The sequence below is a fragment of the Cynara cardunculus genome (genome assembly GCF_001531365.2).
Source record: "Cynara cardunculus var. scolymus isolate 2C chromosome LG 10, CcrdV1, whole genome shotgun sequence".
Lineage (NCBI taxonomy): Eukaryota > Viridiplantae > Streptophyta > Magnoliopsida > Asterales > Asteraceae > Cynara > Cynara cardunculus.
This window is the reverse complement of record NC_037537.1, coordinates 13,797,509-13,812,734: the sequence shown is the minus strand read 5'-3', so window position 1 is coordinate 13,812,734 and position 15,226 is coordinate 13,797,509. Positions and strand designations below refer to the sequence as shown.

At 33.0% G+C, this 15,226-nt stretch overlaps 1 protein-coding gene across 1 annotated transcript; it reads right to left on the bottom strand.

Annotated features, from left to right (window-relative positions):
* Window positions 1-5,099: 5,099 nt before the first annotated feature.
* LOC112519783 (signal peptidase complex subunit 3B-like) lies at window positions 5,100-14,773 on the bottom strand. Its single transcript, XM_025128040.1, has 6 exons — window positions 14,505-14,773; window positions 14,335-14,382; window positions 13,284-13,346; window positions 10,973-11,026; window positions 5,885-5,971; window positions 5,100-5,389 (listed from the first exon to the last, which is right to left on the bottom strand). The coding sequence occupies exons 1-6, from the start codon at window positions 14,628-14,630 to the stop codon at window positions 5,264-5,266; spliced, it is 504 nt and encodes a 167-aa protein (XP_024983808.1). The 5' UTR covers window positions 14,631-14,773; the 3' UTR covers window positions 5,100-5,263.
* Window positions 14,774-15,226: the final 453 nt, after the last annotated feature.

Sequence of the window (15,226 nt, the reverse complement as noted above, 5' to 3'; positions counted from 1 at the left end):
GTCTCCGATCTACCACACAAACGACTTCAGTGTGATATCCAAGCATATATAAGATGCAATGTGATACCACTATGGTATCACCGGAGGATGGTGGCCGGAGACCGGAAGACGGAGGAAGTGGGATAGAGAGAGAAGAGAGGAGAGTTTTAAAATACCTAAAATGTCATTGCATTTAAATTTTAATTCAAAATTACCAAAATTATAAATTTCTTAATTTATCTATTGATTTGTGGTTGAGATTGGACTTTATGGTTACCACAAACTAATTAGTTCTCATTTGATTAGGCCCTACATTGGGGCCCATTCAAGGAAAAACTGACTAATTTGTGGTAACCGTGAGATTCAATCTCAACCACAAATCAATAGATAAATTAAAAAAATTATAATTTTGGTAATTTTGAATTAAAACTTTAATCCAAGGACATTTTAGGTATTTTCTCTCCTCTCTTCTTTCTCCGTCCTTCGTCCTCCGGTGATACCATTGTGATACCTAAAAATATTGACTCCCTTAAACAAAAAACACAATGTGATACCCAAGTACATATAAGATGCATTGTAATACCACAATGTAACGTCTCCGATCGATCACACAAACGACCTCAGTGTGATACTCAAGCACATATAAGATGCATTGTGATACCATTGTGGTATCACCGGAGGATGGTGGGCGGAGGCCGAAAGACGGAGAACGTGGGACGGAGAGAGAAAAGAGGAGATATGAGAGTTTTAAAATACCTAAAATGTCCTTGCATTAAAATTTTAATTCAAAATTACCAAAATTATAAATATCTTAATTTATCTATTGATTTGTGCTTCATGGTTATCACAAACTAATTAGTTCTCATTTGATTAGCCCCCTACATACATATATACATATATATATGTATATATACATATATACATACATTTAGGGGCAGGTTCAAATGAAAGCCACATTTTTTTTGTAAACATGAAGATAAATATTGGTCATTGATCAAAATTTAGAAAATTAATCAATGGTTAAAACATAAAAAAAAAAAGTTAATTAAGAAATGATTAGGGATAAAAATGGACATTGACTTTTTATTTTCCTTTTTCATCAATAAACTTTTATCCCATTTAATTTTTTAATTAAATTATCTTAAAAATAATCAATATTTTATTCAAACAAATTACATAAAAAATCAATTATTTCATTCTCTACGATTTGACATTGATCTTGACATAGTTTTTTTGTTTCTAATTTTTTTATGTCAAATAGTATATCTCTGTAATAATAATTATGAATATTTATGCAAGTTCATATGCCTACAACAACTCTTTAATATTCATACATTAGTATGATATTCATCATGAATATACAACCTAGTATAACATTCATCATGAATAGTTATACATTCACGTGTATTCAAACAAATCTCAGTATTCATACATCACTGTGACATTCATCATTAATATATATATTTTCATTATAACATTAATCATGAATATACGTTTTCTTTATAATATATATATATATATATATATATATATATATATGTATGTATGTGTGTGTTTTCACGTGTATGCAATAACTCTTCAGTATTCATACATCAATATGATACATACTATTCATCATGAATATTTATATATGTTCACGTGTATACAACAACTTTTCGACATTCATACATCAGTATGATATTCGTGATGAATATACAATTTTACTATAGCATTCATCATTAATATATATACTATTCATCATGAATATACTTACTTTTTGTGATAACCGGGTTTTCGGTTATATAAATTTGGGGTGATTTTGAAAGATTTTGGTAAGTGAAGTGATTTAAAATGTTTATGTATTTATGTGATTACTTGCTTAAAATAATACCACCGCCTATGATTATATGTATAGGTTATTACATGGGGTTGAGTGTAAGTTATGGTTATCAAATTATTAAACTCCACCACCTGTGAATTTTTCATGGTATTATAAAGTGATAAGATAAGATTTATCTTTTATGTTCTGTTTTGAAAAGAAAGGAAAAAGAGAGAAAAACTTATTGTGTGTATTCTTGTGTGAAATTCTACGTGAATTTGAAAGAAGAATAAGTTGATTCTGTGATTATATTTGGAAATTGTTGATGTGAGATTCATCTTCGTATACGTGCATATAAGGTGAGTTATATCATCAACTTTCTATATTTGGTATTTGAAATATCGAACTATTTGGTTTCTATGTGGAAAAAGACAAATTGTTCTTGAAGCTATTTTGAGTTGGTAATGAAACTGGTCTAGAACCGTAAAAGTTCTTAATATGAAGTTTCTGTTATGAAACTGTTTTGATGTCATTCTTGGCGAAAATGACATATTTGGTTATGGTCATATTTATGAGGCAATAAAGGTGACATATCAATGAGAGATGTATCATAAAATAAGTGTGACATATCAAGAAGATGTGTACTATAGGATAAAGATGACATATCAAGGAGAGATGTACTCTTGGATAAAAGTGGCAATTGTGAAACCTGAGTTTTGATCATATATTTTGTTATTGCATCATGAGATGCAATGATCTTGAGTTATCACCTCTATATGATGTGAGGACTTAGGATTATCTTATTGATATGATAACAATGTTGTTATGATGAGGAAAATTGTTTATAACTAGAGAGGCCTTGATTGGTTGTGTTTTGAGTTAATAATGTTTTTGGGTTAATCTGGATGTTATACTTTGAATTATTTTAATAAAGTAAAGGTTTGATGAGGAATCAGAGAGACTCTGGTTGTTAAGAAAAATCCAAGTTTTTCAAATGTTTTCATATTTTGACCCAGAGGCTCTGTATGTGCTATACAAAGGCTCTATATCTTGAAACTTAATGACAAGTTCGAGCTCTGTATCTCAACTCTTAGTCCCTATTATAATTTTTATTATAGTTAAAACTTTTTTAACTTGATCTTTTCCAACCTTGGTAGAGGGCCTTGTTAATATTGTGCGAGTTGACCCAGACTTTAAGATTAGCCTTTAGTGGTCTTGTTTTAATTTGGCTTTGCTTTGGTTGATGGACTGGAGGAGCTTTATGTGATATTGTGCAGAGTGATGCGAGGAGCTAAGTGGTCACACTCTATGCGCGACAATGAAGATTTATGAATTCATATCTGAACTAAATATTTTCTTTTTATTTCATTAAAAAGTTTTATATATTTGTATATTTGCAAATATAATCCTATAACAGATTTTGGTGATTTCACCTTTTTATGCAATTACAAGGTGAATATTTATATTAGTATGATCATATGTATACAATAACTCTCTACTATTTATATTAGTATGATATTTATTATAAATATAAATTTTCACCATAATATTCATCATACATATACATATTATGCATCATGAATATACTACAGTTTTAAGTCTACATACTTTAGTTTTTCTTTTTTTTTCTTTATTGGGTTATCGATTAATTTGGATGAGTTCCGACTCGTCTCGACAGATTTCCCAAATTTATCTCGATAGAAGTTAAAAGTGGTAGGTTGTTTTACACAAACAAACAAACAATAAATTAATCAATAGGTTCTTAATCGATCTCGATGGAAAATGAAGGTGTCATGTTATGATTTTAACACACAACCATACACCAACTCAATGGATGGTTTCTTGATTAATCGTGATTGGTCTCGATTTGTGTCGATCGGTCCCGATGGGTTGTCGATCGATCTTGATGTGTCTTTGATTGGTCTCAATGGATTCCCGATCCGTCTCGATAAAAGCTAAAAGTGGTAACCTGTGGTTTTACACACACAAACAAGTAATAATCATCGATAGATTCTCGATGGAAAATGAAGGTGGTATGTTATGGCTTAACACACATAAACACATATCAAGTCAATGAATGGGTTCTCGATCTTTCTCGATGGTTCTCGATCGATCTCGATAGGTGTTGGGTTACGGTGATGAAGAATGCGTGTCTTACAATGTTAAAGAAGGTGATCAACATACAATGTCAAAGCTGTTGTACACTTAAACGTACATAAATATTCATAATTAATATAACACATATATACCATTTCACTTAAAAAAACGGTTAAAACGGAGAAAAACACTATATCAATATGAATGTCATATCGATAGCATGAAATTATTGTTTTCTTATATGTAATTTATTTGATTAAAATATTAGTAACTAAGCATGAAATTGACTTAACTTCATTTTTTACTCCTAATCACATTAATTAATAAATTTTAATTAAAAGCTCTATTTAACGTGAGTTGTTAGATCAAATAAAATAGAGGGTTGAGATTGATCTTTATGTTCACAAAAAAATGAGTTTGCAAATGAAGTTTTTTTTTTCTCTCTCTCTCTCTATATATAAATAGGCAAATGATCGTGTGAGAAAGAAGAGTTGAGAAACGTAAGAAATGATCTGGACCCTTGATCATCTTTAATCTTAAATTCACCTATGAATAGAATTTAATACAGGGATTGATTCGATGCATCTAAGGATGGAGATATTTCTTACGTTTTTTTACCTTAACTCTCTTTCTCACCGAAAACCAAACCTATGTAAATATGAGGTCCATAGTACCGTATTCAAGCTTTCGTATCCAAGAACCACGGTTCTAAAATGTCATCTCCACTTCAACGGTCGTTGCTTGTTTCCTCCATAATGATTCATTTCCATGCTCCAGTAGCATGGAAAACCATCTAGATATTTTTGGTACGTGGGATAAGATGAATCATGATAGAACAAAAACATGTAGCAGAAAGATGCATCTTTTCGTACCAACAAAATAGGTGGAACAAAAATTAAGAAAATAAAGCAAGTTTAATAAATTATTAATATACCCATGTCAAATTAAAACCCTAAAGCCTGGAACAATTTTTTTCACTCACTTACCTCACTCTCGCATGTCTACATAGGAAACGCACCCTCATGAATCAAACTTTGCATGTGGGTCGACCATGTTTTAATAGAAGAATCATATTCTCTTCGAACAGTTATATGAAAAAAAAAAAAAAAACAGTAGAAATCTACGCAGAAGAATCGTTGTTCGCTGACTTTGTAAGGTCTAACTGTTAACAGGCGAAAAACGGATGGAACCTTCTTTTTAACATTAACACTTGTAAAAGTAAAAAAAAAAAAAAAACCAGGACTCTGTTGGTCTGTTGATTCAAATGATGTTCTGATATAGATTTAATGAGCATTTGCTAGTTCGGATTCATTCAATTCAGACCATGTATACTTCTGACTACCAAGGCTAAAATAGTAATATTACACCTGGAGTTGAATATACTCATCATCATCTATATGCCTGAGGCAAGCGAAAGCCAGTCATAACTATTTTGTCGGCAAACATCTTCCCAGTCTTCGGCATGACATGCCAATGCAATGTCATGTTGAAGTCTCTTTCCCGGAGATTACTTCCCTGCAAAGAATCAAATCCATAAAAAACAACAAAATGTACACGATTTTTGAATGTAGAATACGTTCGTGTTGCATACTGAAGTTCATTAAAAGATGTTTATCCTAAATACAAAGCGGAAACTATGTCAGAATGTAAATGTTCGAGAAAACCACATCTAGAATTACTTTGAAAGAGTTTGGACATCACATAGATTCTGGATAAAATTCACATGTAGACAACATATACAAATCTAACTCATGACACATTGTTACTTTATTTAATTCATCTTTTTCTAAAGTAATAATGTGTCAGAGGTTGATTGGTGGATAGGGAGGGGATATCAGTTTCGGGACAGGTGTATTGTATTCGTAAGAACAAAAGACTCGTATCCGCAGGTGGGCGAAAATGGTAAAATAATGAAGCCAAAATGACCACAATGCCCTTTTTAAAGTTTATAAAAAACTGTGATTAATGATGTCAAGTATTTCAAGATGAAGATAGAAGTAGAATTGTTACCTGATCAACAAAACGGTATTTGTTAGTTGTATGGATGTAGAATTTAGCATGCTCTTTGGCAGGAATGATACCATCCCACAAGGATACCTGTTAAATTCATACTTTTCAGGTCAAATGCATAAAACAAAGCTTCGATGCAGAGGATCAATAAGGTTTACATACGTAAAACGCAAAACCATCCACCAAAAGCTGGTAAGAAGCAAAACGACAATGAGTGTCAAAAGCCCTTTGGAAAGAAAATGTACAAATCATGCAAATCGAGCTGAATACAGAAAAATACTCAACCAAGAGAAACTTGAAGCAACTATCGCACTCCCTCCAACCCAAAAATGCAACAGGTTTTATTTTGGGTTGTCTGAAAAAAAATGCAACATTTCCCTTTTCTTTTGGCAAGTTTTCAAGCCCAAACCTATATATAGAAACTATCTTCAGTCTATTTTCAATGACATTATTTATATAATCCCAGTTAAAGTAGAATATCTCTAGCATATCTGACTACTTCTCACTATGTTCTGCATTGAAACACCCTTTCACTAAGGGAGGAGAATGTTACTGCCATGTTGTGAACAAACTTGATCTTATTTATGCTGGAACAGCTATACTGTAATAGATAATTATTCTCGTACTAAGCATATCTTTTAACCCATGCTATATTGTTATAGTGGTCAAAATCTGAAGTAGCAGTCAGAACCATGATATGATATAGCGGTTTATCAAAATGATAAGGCGGTGCAAAATGGTCCATGTAATAATTAGAACTATATATTCAGATATATGTGTACATAACATGGCGAAGATCGTGTGAGAAGAAGAGTTAAGGCGAGAAGAGTAAGAAGGGATTTGGACCCTTGAACACCTTTCATCTCAAACCCACCCATGAATCGAGCTTGATACAGGATTGATCTGGTGCATCTCATTATAATGTGTATCCAAGGGTGGAGATCACTTCTTACGCTTCTCACCTTAACTCTCCTTCTCACCGAAACCCAACCCTACATAACATAATAGGGCCCGATTCAAACGAGAAGGTAGTCAATTTGCGAGAAGCGAGAAGCAATCTAACCAATAATCCATTAAAAAAATGGATAATAATTTTAGAAACTATGATAATTACCATTTTGAATTGGATCAAATATTATGGTAAGAGTATAATTGGAACAAAAACACTATTTGAATCCCTTGTTAATCTCATTATATCTTTTAAATTTTTTAATTCTAATTAATTCATAATTTTTTATCACGTTTGATATGACTTTTTCACTATTTCTTAGATACACTTTTGATAAGATTTTGTTCACAATTTTCGTCAAATATCACATGTGATATCCATAATCAATCCATTATCTTTTTCACCTTTTTTCCCTCTATTTTTTGAATCCACATTTTGAACCACACATGTGATTAGTTACGTATCACATATGATCCACTTCAAATATTTGTACATATCATGTGATAAAATAATGATAAACATATGAATTCAATACCAATGATCACTATGATAAGATTAATATCATATGTACTAATATCAAATATCATATGTGATAATCAGAATATGTCTCTCTCAAGAAAAAGATTTCAAAATATCTAGCATGGTGTATAATTATTTACTATTTATGTATATATTTTTGTGTGTATATATCCCAAAATATTTGGGATTGATATCTATTAGATAATCACTATTAATAAGTGACACTTATAATTTAATTAAGCCTTTTAATTTAGTTCTGGATTATTTTATTTAAGGTATAAACTTAATGAGATGGGTGGCCCAAAATCCTTCTCACCTTCTGCAAATTGACCGCCTTCTCACATGATCCTCCCTCTAACATATAATATATACAAGGGGAGTTTCAAATACAAACCATGTAATTCTTACAAATCCTACAAACCTAATCTTATCGATTGATTTGGTTTATTTTGAAATTTAAAGGTGGTTATAAAATGCGGTTGAGAGTACATTTAGGAACCAAAATAACCTACACCGTTGATTATCTACATATATGGTTGAGATCGGTTTGTAGAGTTTGTAAGAATCACATGGTTTGTAAAATAAACCTCCCCCATATATATACACACTGAAGACGAACAAAAGAACATGTAGAGAAAACGATGCACAATGCTAGAAATGAGATAGGAACAGCGAGTTTTCACACCGATATTTCAAATTAAAATCAGCGCCCTAGCCCATAATCCCTTAATCGACTTCACTAAACCCTTCAAAAGTCTAATTGAAGGACTAATGTACACTGGGAAAATAACAAAAAAGTGATTCAAAGGAAACCGAATGCTTCTGTGAATCCCAAATATCTTCAAATCAGATAAATCTCAATCAAGAATGAGATTGAAAGTAGAGAGAATTTTCACCAAAGATTTTGTATATTAATCTCTTGAAGATTACAAAGTGATTACAAAGCTAATGACCATTAACTCTAAAAATTACAAGGAACCTACTATTTATACTAAGAAAGCATTAAAGACAAAAACTATAAAATTGGAGAAACAGCTTGAATACAACTTTAAGCACAGCTTTAAACCCAACAGCTTCTCACTAATCAAATGCTTAGGAAGGGGTTTTCTAGTTTTCGAGAGGCCAGAATCTCTCTACAGGACTCACATCCAAATTGTCTACAAATTAGAATGCCCTCCCTGCTCCTCACCTCTCCTATTTAAACTAAACCCCAGCATTACCTACCTGTACTATTTAGTATTTACACATTACCTACTTGTACCCTGATTACCCAGCTTACAAAAATGACTTCTCAACCTTAAGGGTATGACAAAGACCAATCCCTAAATGCAGTTTTTACACCGGTATTGCAAATCAAATGGCGGCGCAGTTGGTGTGATTAGCACCGCTATTAGCAGAACTGCTATATCCCACCGCTATTTCTCCTAGGACCATTAACCGCTGTTGCACCGCAATTAACAACATTCCTTTAACATTAATTAGCAAATAGCCATATAGGATGGAAATAGCTGGCTATGTAAAGACCAAGACAATAGTTAGTTACTTTACAAATACACACTCACAAAACATAACAGAAAATGTATGTGGACTAGAGCATTCTATGGGAATCCTAAACAGTGAAGCCGGATTTCATTGGCAGCAGTTGATCATTCCCGTATGCATGATGTATTTAAGAATCTCAGGATCAAGCATCAAGATGACATAAGGAATCATGCAATTTGTTGAGATGGGTGTAAAGCCTCTTTGCCTATGCTCATTTGTTGTCTTCCCTGGCACTTATGTCCATTATTGTTCTGCTGCAAGACACAACTAAGGGCTTACATGATACACAACTCTAGAACCCTTCCACAAGATGCCTAGATGTTTAAGCCTCCAACAGTCATTTACATGGCATAACCAGTTGAAATTTTCAAAAACCATGATATTGACTCTAAACCTAGTAATCTCTAACCAAAAGATTAAATTTCTTCTCTTTTGTTTCCACCGCCATTCTGTGGTATTGCAACCGCTTTCCAGTTTCCACTTGCAACCGCTTTCAAGTTGCCTCCAAGCTTCTACATCCTTGATCACACCTCCTCATGGGACCTAACCAACTCCAGCTTGTCCTAAGAATAATCCCGTTGAAGCAATTCTAGGTGCACGCGGTATATAACTTTGGAATAGGTCCATTATACCATCTAGGCCACAAAACAGTGAGATTAATTTCCCACTATGACACAAGCTATTGCATCTACAATGCCTTGCCATTATTGTTCAAGGTGATGTATAACAATGTATGTTCTTTACTGCAACAACTATGTTAATATTTAGATTGTTCAACAACATTTTCAGCCACTCATTATACCTTTTAGAGAGATAGGAACCAACCAAATAATTTGCACTAAATAGGAGATTTAATTTGTCATGCAGTCCAAATCATCAAGTCATCTCTCAATAACTCCAATTTAAAATATGTTAGTTTCCCATTAAGGCACTGTTCCCTCATAGTTTAAGAGAAAAAAGAGTCCACCAAAATTTCAATATTTAACATGATCCAGTTTGAGTTGTATATATATAACAAAAGCACACACATTTTAACCATGGTAGGGAGCAAAATAAAAAAACCACCACCCTGATCACTCCCTAGAACTGACTCCCTACTCTAATTTACATTATCTTACTCCCCACATATAGGGAGCTCCTTAAAAAAATATTTACATTATTTTATTATTATGTGTTTTATTAAAAATTGGAAAAGGTAAATTACGTCTATTAAAGTACACAAAATATATTAAAATAATATATAATTATTGGTGTAGAGAGTATGGTTGGAGTAACAATTATAAAAAAGACTCCCTACACTAATTTCTAGGCAAATAACTCCCTACATTTAAATGATTGGAGATGCTCTAAGTAGTTATTCTCTTAAGCTACTCGAGTTTATTTCATCAAACCTAGACGTGAAATTCTTCATTATTTTGTAATTTTGTTCTTTTATTCACAATCAACATTAAAACCCGGCTAAAACCCTTAAAGATTGATGATAAATATTTGACATCTAAATTCATGAGATGAATAGTTCCTATGGATTATAAATGAACCCTCTAACACAAATATCATCACCAGCAAAACAAAATTTAACTTCTATTATATGAGTCATTTTCTAACAATAATATTCCAAATAACCATGTATTCCATGTGCACGAATCCCATTGAGGTGGATAACAAATATCATTAAGTGCAATAACAAGGCTGTACGCTACCTCCATCTATCAAGTTAGTTCACTTGTTTCATAAAGGAAGAAGTAATTAGCTTCCTAATGTTTCTGATTAGGCCTCTTATGGAACTTTGCTTAGAAATGTAGCAAGCCAGGCATTACCAATTTTTCTTCTCCAGCTTAAGGGGGTCAAATGTGTGTACGTATATGAATGCAGATGTATAGGTGTGTGTGTTTGTGTTGTATTTACTTATATCAACAATTTTGGCCCATGTGACCAACAGACCATTCACCAGCTATGTGTATGTCTATTTGGGAACACCCCATCATATATATAATCAGGTTTTACCTTAATTCTCTATAAATAAAATAGGAAAAGTGTGTGAAAATGGGTGTTAAATGATATACAACGAAAAGGCCTACCTGATTCAGAGAATTCTTTCGGGTTTTGTACTCAGCTGCTAGAAAGACGAAAACCTACAAACAGAAAGCATATGATTCTTTAATAGAAAAAAGAGAAACCATAATTCGGTAAAAGGGGCAGAGTTGCCAAGGTATAAAGTTACTCATTGTTATGATAAATGAAAGACAACCATAGTAGTACTCATTGCCAACAAATGAAGGATTACATCACTTAAATAGACACTCACAGTCAAACAGCACCTAGACTTGGCAAATGTGCTTGATGCTAATTAACTAGGGGATAGGTGGACCAAAAAATCTGCACACATTGATAACTCTGGAAGTTCTTTCCAAAGTCTCCTTCCCGAAAAAATATGCGAACCAACCAAATGACTTTACTCACACCCATTTCCTTTTGCATAATAAATGTTTTGGCATAATATGATTATCTTGTACAGTTGCAATGGACTACTGTAACTGTGATGAAGAAAATTGTATTAGATAAGCTATGGGAACTTAAACACCAAAGGAGTCTTGGACCTTAATTTCTTGAATTCATGATATAAAATTAGTTAAGCTTGGAAAGGTTATCCTACATAAGCAAACTTTAAAACAAGAGATGTGAACTTAGCTAGCAACATGTCTTAGTTCAAATGAATGCTTGTGGAAGATACATCCACTTCCTATGCATGAAATCAAAACCTTCCTCTTAGGAAAATTTGGCAGATCATAACTCAAACCATCCCAAGGCGAAGCTTTGTTTTCCTCATTGCATAGGTTATCATGATGACTTAATCATTCTATGCATTGGAAAATAAATACTTTTACCTTAAATTACGTTTAGGAAGTGGGCAAGACTCAAACCCCAAATCATTGAGCCAATAAAAAAGATACCTTACCACAAAGGTACTCCACAGAAAAAAAACAACCGAATTCATTTTCATCGCTTATATTTCCTAGAGCTAGAGAAGATCTTTTACTTTTTAGTATAGAGATGGTTGGATGCAAGTAATGCATTGTTTATCATTCACCTTCCAAAGTGAAAGTAGCAAATATTTTTCATACTCGTTATGGTGGTTTACCAAGATAAAGAGGTCAAAATCTCATAAAATCTGCAATCAATTTACGTTTGTTTTTGTAAAGCATCTAGTTTATCCATCCTTACAATTCGGATGATCTTCCATTTTGCAAATGTGTCGAACAAGTCAAACCCCTCACATAAGTTCTACATATGTATATTCACACATCTTTCTCCATGAGGAACCTTGAAATGTCATAATGCCTTGAAATTTTGCACATTACAAGTGCTTGATTACGTGACACCTGAGATAGATAAGAATTAAATTTGGACTAAAAGTCACTTGGGGAGTAGAAGGATTTCAAGTTTTTCAGAATATGCTCGAGACTTCATGCTTAGAGAGTTGGATCCTGCCTATTAATGGAAGCATTGATAGACATGTGTCAATATTTGATCCCAGAATACCAAGTTGAATGTTGAGAATTCCAAGCTTAAATACCATTTTTGCAAGTGTGCATTTTATCTTCAACTATTGGACTTCCTGCTGTAGTCCCAGTCACAGGTTGGTCAGTGTACCTAGCACTAAAGTTCCACAGCATAACATGCTCCTCTTTCACTCATGCAGTGTATGAAAGTAATAAAAGGAACCTGGTGATGAAATACTGGCTCTTAACCACAAATCCATGGTTAAACCATGGTTCTTATCCTACTTCACTAGATGCCAATTGCGTTGAAGTCCTCAGAGACACTTAGAATGTTATTTGATAACCATGTAGGATTCAGATCTTATGTTATCACATCCAGAATGTTATAGGATGCATTTCAGATTACTGTAGCCTATATACAAAAAATCAGCTACACTTGTCGGCCCAATAGTTAAATGTTCGTTTTTTACTTCTGAACTAATAAAGGACGCAGATAATTATGCTATAACCTGAAATACAATTAGTAACAAATTAACTATTGAATTGTCTTCATGCCAGATACCTCACCAAAGACGTATTCTAAAAAGCCCTAAGGCACATTTCGCAACCAGTTACCTTGTACCAACATTGGAGATATATAGAAATCCCAGAAGAATTCTCTCCTGAATCAGCTTTCTACTTCTGTCAATTATCAGAAAAAACAAAGGAATGTATATGCACTAATCATAGCTTCTACTTGAATGTTTGACAAACAAAAAAAAGATACAAGAAAGAGCGAATGCAACAATATTAAAGCATATAGACGAGACCTCAAATATCCACAAGTTAAAGTTTACCAACAAAATATCAATGCAAGATCAAATAAAGTGAATTTCCTGAATTTTCCAACCTGTTTTGTATTCCATGTAAACAGTGATTGCAAATCTGCTGATATATTCATCGTCATGCTGACCTGTAAAAAAAGGTACACCATGGAAAACTGGTTCAGCAGTCTCAAACTTTCAAGTTCTATAAGAAAAATCGACAACCTTGCAAGAAAACTAATTAGCTCCACCCTAGGAACGACACATGATGTGCTTAAAAGCCTAAAAATATAGCAAACCAAACCCTATAGAGCGGGCAATCAATACTAAAGTACTTTTTAGAATTTGAGAATCACATCCTTAGGAGGTTTTTCATATTACGCAGCATTCAAAATCATCATCACCACATAAAAAATTATACAGCTTAAATGCCAAATTGCCCACCCAACTGTTTCCTGGTACAAGTAAACTAGTCCCAACTAATCTTAGTGTACGAACCCACAAGTGTCATGAAAACTCAACACCAAGATTGATTTGAAGTAAACGAATTCAGTTCAGTAAACACAAAAGTTATTATACTACCTCCATTCGAAGAAAAATAAGTATAAATTGAATTTGGACGCCAAGCGATATCGGTATTCTAACTTTAGAATCAATATAGGTTCTTTATATAATCAAAAAAATTTTGAGTACTTCAAAGATTAATATCCCCCTGATTCCAGAATATAGACAAGTCCTACACTATAATTTTCTTATGTACTATACTTAACAAATACATCACTGGCAAATATTTGTTGAAAATCTAACATCAGATTAGCTTATTCAAATCAGCAATTATAAAATTCAATGTAGCAAGCACTTCTTCCTCGTGAAGCAAATGTTAAAAAAAGTTACTCTAACATCATGAAAAGCAAATATAAAAAATTTGACAATCATATTAGACTACAAAAATTAGTAAATCAAGAACACTTTCCAATTACAAAATATATTATATTCTAAATTTTCGAAATAAAAGACAGGATGTTGAATTTTCAGAACTAAAACTGCACCTTTTGGAGAAGGACTGAAGGAAGGTGTGAATTAACTCAAAATTGAACAAATAACACAAAGAATATACGAAGAATAAGAAACAGATACCTCATCATCGCCATCTGGCTTATTCCGGAACCAATTGATGTTCAAAACCTAAATCCCCGAAAACGAAACTGATCAATTGCCTCAAAAATCCAAAGAGACGTAACAAATTATCTAGTATAGATCATCAAATGTTACTTTATGAAGATACAAAAAGAGGGGAAAAGAGAGACCTGGACTTGGGAGGTGGGGGATGGAGAGTTGAAATTATCGGAGAAAGAAGCGATGGCGCACATTACGGCTAGTATAGTAATGGCGAAAGTGAGCAAAGCGTTGGCTCGGTATCCAAATGAATGCATCTTGCAGTTGGACGCTTTGGAAATTCCGAGGGGGGTGTTTGGCGCTGCTGAAAGAACTAGTAACCGATGTTCGTGGAGACCTCCGCCGTTTTCCGCTATTTCTTCCTTTTTTTCACTTTCTTTACCAACTCAAAATCATTCCCTAAACCCTTCTTTTTCAATGGCGTTATATATTTTCTAGATCAGAGGAATATTTGGTAGCTCTCAAATGGTTTGAAGTATACTGATTTAGATTTTTTTTTTATTAACCCGGATATTTAACTTGTTATACGAGCCGATTAATTATAGGACGATCATTTGTTTTACGAATAGTCTAGAGTCTTCGCATTTGAACCTCCATGGCCACAAGAGGATTTTTATTCCTCTTTGGATTTGAACCTGGAACTTTTAAGTACTTTTGACATTTGGAGCTCAAGCTCAAGCACCACCCTTGTGGTTTAAGAGACTTTTATGATATAGTGTAAAATTGGATATAATTATTTTATAATTGTTCAAAATGAAATTAGGACGCTTAATAGTTAAGAGATTTTTAGGATACAAAATTATTCAGAGAGTTTTATCTATATCTATACTATATTATAAAGCATTTGGCTAAA

Bases quoted from the DNA above. Each gene is read 5' to 3' on its own strand.
- LOC112519783 (XM_025128040.1), bottom strand. From the start codon at position 14,630: ATGCATTCATTTGGATACCGAGCCAACGCTTTGCTCACTTTCGCCATT. The intron at 14,383-14,504 runs GTCTCTCTTTTC...TCGGGGATTTAG, and splicing joins CCCCCACCTCCCAAGTCCAG to GTTTTGAACATCAATTGGTT. The intron at 11,027-13,283 runs GTTGGAAAATTC...TTCTGTTTGTAG, and splicing joins TTACATGGAATACAAAACAG to GTTTTCGTCTTTCTAGCAGC.